Source organism: Balaenoptera musculus, chromosome 4 (genome assembly GCF_009873245.2).
Source record: "Balaenoptera musculus isolate JJ_BM4_2016_0621 chromosome 4, mBalMus1.pri.v3, whole genome shotgun sequence".
NCBI classification, from domain to species: Eukaryota; Metazoa; Chordata; class Mammalia; order Artiodactyla; family Balaenopteridae; genus Balaenoptera; species Balaenoptera musculus.
The window spans coordinates 21,689,731-21,699,516 of record NC_045788.1 but is presented as its reverse complement, the minus strand read 5'-3'; the positions used below and the strand labels follow the sequence as shown (position 1 = coordinate 21,699,516).

Genomic DNA, 9,786 nt, shown 5'->3' with positions numbered 1-9,786 from the left:
CATAGTGAGGGAATGAGCTCCCCATCAATCAGTGACTTGCCCAAACACCGAGAGCTAGTTAGACCAGGGTCAACATGCATACCCAGGGAGCCTGACTTCAAAGAGAGTGCCTTTTTAATTTTTTTAAACCAACGCTGCCTCATACAAAACACCACAGAATTCTGAGCCTAGGATTAGGTCTGAGCTCATGGAAACGTAGCCACTTGCTGGCTTCTGTATCTTAGTTTCTATTTAATGAGCAAACAGCAAGCCATGACATCAGGCATTTCCTTTTATTAGCTCTTAGTAGACTCCTGCTGAAATGGCTTAGACGTCCCGGGAACATCGTCTACAACCTCATTGAAGAATGTGGTGAGAAAAATACATATACATATGTGTGTGTGTCTATATATGTCTACTTTGTGGTATGTCTCTGAGGTTGCTGCCTGCTCTGCGGGGGCACTCAGAAGCGTTTCTGGAGGGCAGTCTGGATATTCTTCAGCAGGCCCCACTTAGCTCGGTTCTTCCCACGCCCATCTGGTGTTACCACCTGCAATCAGAAGCAGAGAGCTATGGCACCAGCCACAAGGGAAACAGCAGCTCCCAGGAGCCTGACCCCGGCTGCGGGCCAGGCGCTATACACATCACAGCATTAACTCCTCATGTCAACAACCACATGAGGCCGGTGCCACTGACCCCATTTTACAAATGAAAAAACTAAGGCTCAGAAGAACCAGGTAGCTTTCCTGAAGTCCCACAGCTAATACGTGGTGGGGTAGGGATTTCACAGACAAGGTCCCACTTCTTTAAGACAGCTCAAGGACTGACTGCTGATTACTGTGTTGTGGTTGTGACCCCAGGTGAGCTTCACCAGAGATTAGCCCCCGGGGTCCTCCCCCAGTCCCTGGAAATTGCTTCTGTCACAGCTCTTATCATTTGTAAATTTCAGTGAGTGTGTTTAATTAATTTTCTTACCAGACTGTGAGCACCTTAAATGGGGTGTGGAGGCAATGACAGTCTTTCATCTCTGTAACCCCAACAGTGGTTATGGTACAGAGAAGTTTCTTAGAAAAGTGAATGAAAGGTGAATAGAACCATTATTTGTACATCTGCCAACAGTTTCTCTTTGAAGCATCATACTATCTCTGATCACAGTGAATAGTCAATGCTCCCTAGAAAAGGCAGCTTACATTGGGTAGCAGAACCCTCCTAGAAGTCTCACCAACTCAGCTTAGACGTGGAGCTCTGTGCCTTACCTTGAAGGTGGTGGACTTCTCCACAACTCTGGTCTGGCAGCATTCCTATTCCTTCCTAATACACATTTACTGAGAAGGCATTTAGGGAGTGAGGTCAAGATCCAGGTATGAGAGACAGCCCACAGGATCAATCAGGATTCATGGGGCAGATGGGGCTAGGCGTGCAGTTTGGATGAGGAAGAGCAATGTTCGCACAGAGTACAAAGTATATACAAAGGCTTTTATGTTTGTATTCAAAGGGAAAGGGCAAAAAATAGACACTATTATTATTATGCTCTCTAGTTTTACAAAATTTACTTTTAGTTTTAGAGAAAACAGGGCTTCATGCAAGATAAAGATTATGTTATACCTATGACGTTAGATTATTCATTGCTGGATAAAAATGGAAATAACACATAGAGATAATCCTGATAAGGGTGGTATAAATGTGTAAGATATACACACAGAGCTATCAGGGGGCAATGAGGAAGGAATAACAGTGTTATGGTGGGTTGGGAATTGACTCATAAAAATAGGGAATTTATGTTCTGCCTTAAAGTATAGTCAGGATCTCCAGAGATAAAGACTTGAGTGTGACATGTGAATGGGGCAGTGGGGAATGAGGTGTGCCTGTGAATCAGAGGATCAGATGAAACAGGACAGAAGAAACAGAGAACAGAACTTGAGATACTAAAGAAATTGAAATGGTAGTTGACATTCCCTCCCCTGCCCCAAAGGCTCAGATGACTTTCCAAATGAATTCTACCAAACTTTTAAAAAAGAGTTGTTCTAGAAAATAGAAAAAGAGCAATAGTTTCCTAGTTCATTTTTCAAGCTAGTAAAATATTGATTCCAGAACCAGACAAAAGAAATATAAGCAAAATATTATAGGTCTTGTTCACGAATGATGAGAGATGCAGTACTCCAAAACAAAATATGAGCTAACTAAAACCAAGTATATTAAAAAAATAATACATCATGATCACGTAGGGTTTAGTCCATGAATGCAAGTAGAGTTTAACATCAGAAAAATCAATGTAATTAATTTCATTAATGCCTAAAGGAGAAAAATCATATGATTATTTCAAATAATACAAAAAATTCACAAAGTTGCACAAGCTCTCAGAAATTTAGAAGTGAAAGAATTTTCCTTAACTTAATAAGGTTTATATATAAAAAATTACCACTGAATTATACACTTCAAAAAAGTGAATTTCTTAGTATGTGAATTATATTTTAATAAAGCTTTTATAAAAAATAAAAAGTCAGAACACTGTTAAAAAAAGAAATCAAAAATCATCATAGCTCAATGGAGAAACATTAAGATCAGGAATAAGACAAGGATATTAACTCTCACAGCCACCATTTTCTGTAGGACCAATAGCCCTGGCCAAAGCTATAAGGAAAGAAAAAGAAATAGAGGTTCAAGAATTGTAAGTAAAGAGATAAAACTATCATTATTTATAGACGATAGGATCATACGCCTGGAAAAACAAGCAGAATCAACAGAGAGACTCTCAGAATAATGAGATATTATTGATATTGCTGGAATCAAGATTATCCTATAAACACAGTAGTTTTTATTCTAAACCAGCAGTACATTAGAAAGTATAATCAGATATAAAAATAACATTAATAATATCAACTAAATCTGTAAAATATCTGGTTTAACCAGGAATATATAGTACCTCTATGGGAAGAATTTAAAAACCCTAGTAGAGCATATAGAAGATGATTTGAATAAAAATCAAACATATTACAAAAACATTGTCTCCAAGTTAGAGACCCAGGGCCTTCCCAATCAAATTCTATCTGGGTTTTTTAAAGGAATTCAATTTACTTGAAAATTTTTACGAAATTCATATGAAGGAATCCACTTCCATAACTAGCCATATAAACCTTGAAAAAGAAGGAAGGGTAACAGGCAGGTTTACCTTAGCAGTTCATTTAGACGTAGCATAAAGCTGAGGTTAAACAACAATAAATCTAGTGTGTTATTAATATAAGAACAGACAAATTGACCAATGGAATACAATGGAGAGCTTGGAGACACAACCCTAAATATATGACAATTTAATACAAGATTAAAGTGGCACCTTTATTGTATTCTAATGGAGAGGACATTGCTAGGTAGATGGTATTGGGAAAACTGGCCCACTAGATGGCCAAAAAAGTACATCTCTACCTAGTACTACATGCAAAGGTGAACTATGGATGGATTAAAGTACTAAATTTGAAAGGTGAAACTAAAGTTAATAAAAGAATATGTGGAAGATTACTTTTGTGATCTAAGCCATTTTAAGTATATTTTTTCTTATTTATTTATTTATGTAACATCTCTATTGGAGTATAATTGCTTTACAATGGTGTGTTAGTTTCTGCTTTATAACAAAGTGAATCAGTTATACATATACATATATCCCCATATCTCTTCTCTCGCGTCTCCCTCCCTCCCACCCATCTAGGTGGTCACAAAGCACCGAGTTGATCTCCCTGTGCTATGCGGCTGCTTCCCACTAGCTATCTATTTTACATGTGGTAGTGTATATATGTCCATGCCACTCTCTCACTTTGTCCCAGCTTACCCTTCCTTCTCCCCATGTCCTCAAGTCCATTCTCTAATAGGTCTGTGTCTTTATTACAGTCTTGCCCTTAGGTTCTTCATGACAATTTTCTTTTTATTTTATTTTTTTAGATTCCATATATATGTATTAGCATATGGTATTTGTTTTTCTCTTTCTGACTTACTTCACTCTGTATGACAGACTCTAGGCCCATCCACCTCACTACAAATAACTCAATTTCGTTTCCTTTCATTTCCTTTTATGGTTGAGTAATATTCCATTCTATATATGTGCCACATCTTTATCCATTCATCTGTTGATGGACACTTAGGTTGCTTCCATGCCCTGGCTATTGTAAATAGAGCTGCAATGAACATTGTGGTACATGACTCTTTTTGAATTATGGTTTGCTCAGGGTATATGCCCAGTAGTGGGATTGCTGGGTCGTATAGTAGTTCTATTTCTAGTTTTTTAAGGAACCTCCATACTGTTCTTCATAGTGGCTGTCTCAGTTTACATTCCCACCAACAGTGCAAGAGGGTTCCTTTTTCTCCACACCCTCTCCAGCATTTATTGTTTGTAGATTTTTTGATGATGGTCATTCTGACCAGTGTGAGATGATATCTCATTGTAGTTTTGATTTGCATTTCTCTAATGATTAATGATGTTGAGCATTCTTTCATGTGTTTGTTGGCAATCTGTATATCTTTTTTGGAGAAATGTCTATTTAGGTCTTCTGCTTATTTTTGGATTGGGCTGTTTGTTCTATTGATATTGAGCTGCATGGCTGCTTGTAATTTTGGAGATTAATCTTTTGTCAGTTGCTTCATTTGCAAATATTTTCTTCCATTCTGAGGGTTGTCTTTTCATCTTGTTTATGGTTTCCTTTGCTGTGCAAAAGCTTTTAAGTTTCATTAGGTCCCATTTGTTTATTTTTGTTTTTATTTCCCTTACTCTAGGAGGTGCGTCAAAAACGACCTTGCTGTAATTTATGTCATAGTGTGTTCTGCCTATGTTTTCCTCTAAGAGTTTTATAGTGTTTGGCCTTACATTTAGGTCTTTAATCCATTTTGACTTTATTTTTGTGTATGGTGTTAGGCAGTGTTCTAATCTCATTCTTTTACATGTAGCTGTCCAGTTTTCCCAGCACCACTTATTGAAGAGGATGTCTTTTCTCCATTGTACATTCTTGCCTCCTTTATCAAAGATAAGGTGACCATATGTGTGTGGGTTTATCTCTGGGCTTTCTATCCTGTTCCATTGATCTAGATTTCTGTTTTTGTGCCAGTACCATACTGTGTTGATTACTGTAGCTTTGTAGTATAGTCTGAAGTCAGGGAGCCTGATTCCTCCAGCTCCATTTTTCTTTCTCAAGACTGCTTCGGCTATTCATGGTCTTTTGTTTTTCCGTACAAATTGTGAGACTTTTTGTTCTAGTTCTGTGAAAAATGCCAGTGGTAGTTTGATAGGGATTGCACTGAATCTGCAGATTGCTTTGGGTAGTATAGTCATTTTCACAATGTTGATTCTTCCAAGCCAAGATCATGGTATATCTCTCCATCTATTTGTATCATCTTTAATTTCTTTCATCAGTGTCTTATAATTTTCTGCATACAGGTCTTTTGTCTCCTTAGGTAGGTTTATTCCTAGATATTTTATTCTTTTTGTTGCAATGGTAAGTGGGAGTGTTTCCTTAATCTCTCTTTCAGATTTTTCATCATTAGTGTATCGGAATGCAAGAGATTTCTGTGCATTAATTTTGTATCCTGCAACTTTACCAAATTCATTGATTAGCTCTAGTAGTTTTCTGGTAGCATCTTTAGGATTCTCTATGTAGAGTATCATGTCAGCTACAAACAGTGACAGCTTTACTTCTTCTTTTCCGATTTGGATTCCCTTTATTTCTCTTTCTTCTCTGATTGCTGTGGCTAAAACGTCCAAAACTATGTTGAATAATAGCTGTGAGAGTGGGCAACCTTGCCTTGTTCCTGATCTTAGTGGAAATGGTTTCAGTTTTTCACCATTGAAGACGATGTTGGCTGTGGGTTTGTCATATATGGTCTTTATTATGTTGAGGTAAGTTCCCTCTTTGCCTACTTTCTGGAGGGTTTTTACCATAAATCGGTTTTGAATTTTGTCAAAAGCTTTCTCTGCATCTATTGAGATGATCATATGGTTTTTCTCCTTCAATTTGTTAATATGGTGTATCACATTGATTGATTTGAGTATACTGAAGAATCCTTGCATTCCTGGGATAAACCCCACTTGATCATGGTGTATGATCCTTTTAATGTGCTGTTGGATTCTGTTTGCTAGTATTTTGTTGAGGATTTTTGGATCTATGTTCATCAGTGATATTGGCCTGTAGTTTTCTTTCTTTGTGACATCTTTGTCTGCTTTTGTTATCAGGGTGATGGTGGCCTCATAGAATGAGTTTGGGAGTGTTCCTCTCCCTGCTATATTTTGGAAGAGTTTGAGAAGGATAGGTGTTAGCTCTTCTCTAAATGTTTGATAGAATTCGCTGTGAAGCCATCTGGTCCTGGGCCTTTGTTTCTTGGAAGATTTTTAATCACAGTTTCAATTTTAGTGCTTGTGATTGGTCTGTTCATATTTTCTATTTCTTCCTGGTTCAGTCTCAGAGAGTTGTGCATTCTAAGAATTTGTCCATTTCTTCCAGGTTGTCCATTTTATTGGCATATAGTTGCCTGTAGTAATCTCTCATGATCCTTTGTATTTCTGCAGTGTCAGTTGTTACTTCTCCTTATTCTCTTCTGGTTCTATTGATTTGAGTCTTCTCCCTTTTTTTCTTGATGAGTCTGGCTAATGGTTTATCAATTTTGTTTATCTTCTCAAAGAACCAGCTTTTAGTTTTATTGATCTTTGCTATCATTTCCTTCATTTCTTTTTCATTTATTTCTGATCTGATCTTTATGATTTCTTTCCTTCTGCTAACTTTTGGGTTTTTCTCTGTTCCTCTTTCTCTAATTGCTTTAGCTTTAAGGTTAGGTTGTTTTTTTGAGATGCTTCTTATTTCTTAAGGTAGGCTTGTATTGCTATAAACTTCCCTCTTAGAACTGCTTTTGCTGCATCCCATAGGTTTTGGGTCATCGTGTTTTCATTGTCATTTGTTTCTAGGTATTTTTTGACTTCCTCTTTGATTTCTTCAGTGATCTCTTGGTTATTAAGTAGTGAATTGTTTAGCTTCTATGTGTTTGTATTTTTTACAGATTTTTTCCTGTAATTGATATCTAGTCTCATAGCGTTGTGGTCGGAAAAGATACTTGATATGATTTCAATTTTCTTAAATTTACCAGGGCTTGATTTGTGACCCAAGATATAATCTATCTTGGAGAATGTTCCATGACCACTTGAGAAGAAAGTGTATTCTGTTGTTTGTGGATGGAATGTCCTAGAAATATCAATGAAGTCCATCTTGTTTATTGTATCATTTAAAGCTTGTGTTTCCTTATTTATTTTCCTTTTGGGTGATTTGTCCATTGGTGGAGTGTTAAAGTGGAGTGTTAAAGTCCCTTACCATGATTGTGTTACTGTTGATTTCCCCTTTTATGGCTGTTAATATTTGCCTTATGTATTGAGGTGCTCCTATGTTGGGTGCATAAATATTTACAATTGTTATATCTTCTTCTTGGATTGATCCCTTGATCATTATGTAGTGTCCTTCTTTGTCTCTTGTAATAGTCTTTTTTAAAAGTCTATTTTGTCTGATATGAGAATTGCTACTCCAGCTTTCTTTTGATTTACATTTTTATGGAATATCTTTTTCCATCCCCTCACCTTCAGTCTGTATGTGTCTCTAGGTCTGAAGTGGGTCTCTTGTAGACAGCATATATACAGGTCTTGTTTTTTTATCCATTCAGGCAGTCTATGTCTTTTGGTTGGAGCATTTAATCCATTTATATTTAAGGTAATTATCGATATGTATGCTCCTATTACCATTTTCTTAATTGTTTTGGGTTTGTTATTGTAGGTCTTTCCCTTCTCTTGTGTTTCCTGCCTAGAGAAGTTCCTTTAGCATTTGTTGTAAAGCTGGTTTGGTGGTGCTGAATTCGCTTAGCTTTTGCTTGCCTGTAAAGGTTTTAATTTCTCTGTCAAATCTGAATGAGATCCTTGCTGGGTAGAGTAATCTTCGTTGTAGGTTTTTCTCCTTCATCACTTTAAATATGTCCTGTCACTCCCTTCTGGCTTGCAGAGTTTCTGCTGAAAGATCAGCTGTTAACCTTATGGGGATTCCCTTGTATGTTATTTGTTGTTTTTCCCTTGCTGCTTTAAAAATTTTTTCTTTGTATTAGATTTTTGATAGTTTGATTAATATGTGTCTTGGCATGTTTCTCCTTGGATTTATCTTGTATGGGACTCTCTGTGCTTCCTGGACTTGATTAACTATTTCCTTTCCCATATTAGGGAATTTTTCAACTATAATCTCTTCAAATATTTTCTCAGTCCCTTTCTTTTTCTCTTCTTCTTCTGGAACCCTTATAATTCAAATGTTTGTGCATTTAATGTTGTCCCAGAAGTTTCGGAGACTGCCCTTAATTCTTTTCATTTTTTTTTTTTGTTTATTCTGCTCTGCAGTAGTTATTTCCAATATTTTATCTTCCAGGTCACTTATCTTTTCTTCTGCCCCAGTTATTCTGCTATTGATCCCTTCTAGAGAATTTTTAATTTCATTTATTGTGTTGCTCATCCCTGTTTGTTTGCTTTAGTTCTTCTAGGTCCTTGTTGAATGTTTCTTGTATTTTCTCCATTCTATTTTCAAGATTTTAGATCATCTTTACTATCATTATTCTGAATTCTTTTTCAGGTAGACTGCCTATTTACTCTTCATTTGTTAGGTCTGATGGGTTTTTGCCTTCTCCTTCATCTGCTGTTTCTCTGTCTTCTCATTTTGCTTAACTTACTGTGTTTGGGGTTTCCTTTTCACAGGCTGCTGGTTTGTAGTTCCCATTGTTTTTGGTGTCTGTTCCCAGTGGCTAAGCGTTGTTCAGTGGGTTGTGTAGATTCCTGGTGGAGGGGACTACTGCCTGTTTTCTGGTGGATGAGGCTGGATCTTGTCTTTCTGGTGGGCAGGTCCACGTCTGGTGGTGTGTCTTGGAGTGTTTGTGGCCTTATTATGATTTTAGGCAGCCTCTCTGCTAATGGATGGGTTGTGTTCCTGTCTTGCTAGTTGTTTGGCATAGGGTGTCCTGCCCTGGAGCTTGCTGGTCATTGAGTGGAGCTGGGTCTTGGCGTTGAGATGGAGATCTCTGGGAGATTATCACCGTTTGATATTAAGTGTAGCTGGGAGGTCTCTGGTGGACCAGTGTTCTGAACTTGGCTCTCCCACCTCAGAGGCACAGCCCTGATGCCTGGCTGGAGCACCGAGAGCCTGTCATCCACACGGCTCAGAATAAAAGGGAGAAAAAGAAAGAAAGAAAGAAAGAAAGAAAGAAAGAAAGAAAGAAAGAAAGAAAGAAAGAAAGAAGAATATAAAATAAAATAGAATAAAAAAGTTATTAAATTAAAAATAATTATTAAAAAAATTTTTTTAAAGTAATAAAAAAAAAGAAAGAAAAACAAAAGAAGAGAGCAACCAAACTAAAACACAAATCCACCAATGAGAACAAGTGTTAAAAACTATACTAAAAAAACACACAAAAACAAACAAACAAACAAAAAAATGGACCGACAGAACCCTAGGACAAATGGTAAAAGCAAAGCTACACAGACAATATCACACACAGACGCATACACATACACACTCACAAAAAGAGAAAAAGGGAAAAAATAATATATCCTGCTCCCAAAGTCCACCTCCTCAATTTGGGATGATTTGTTGTCTATTCAAGTATTCCACAGATGCAGGTACATCAAGTTGACTGTGGAGCTTTAATCTGCTGCTCCTTAGGCTGCTGGGAGAGATTTCCTTCTCTTTGTTCGCACAGCTCCCGGGGTTCAGCTTTGGATTTGGACCCGCCTCTGCGTGTAGGTCACCTGAGGGCATCTGTTCT

The 9,786-nt window shown here is 37.3% G+C and overlaps 1 protein-coding gene across 1 annotated transcript in view; it reads right to left on the bottom strand.

Moving 5' to 3' along the window:
- Window positions 1–442: 442 nt before the first annotated feature.
- TRIM42 (tripartite motif containing 42) overlaps window positions 443–9,786 on the bottom strand; it is a 30,895-nt gene continuing 21,551 nt past the window's right edge. Inside the window, exon 5 of the mRNA XM_036851683.1 lies at window positions 443–529. Coding sequence (XP_036707578.1) covers window positions 443–529 — 87 coding nt within the window. The remainder of the gene's footprint in view (window positions 530–9,786) is intronic.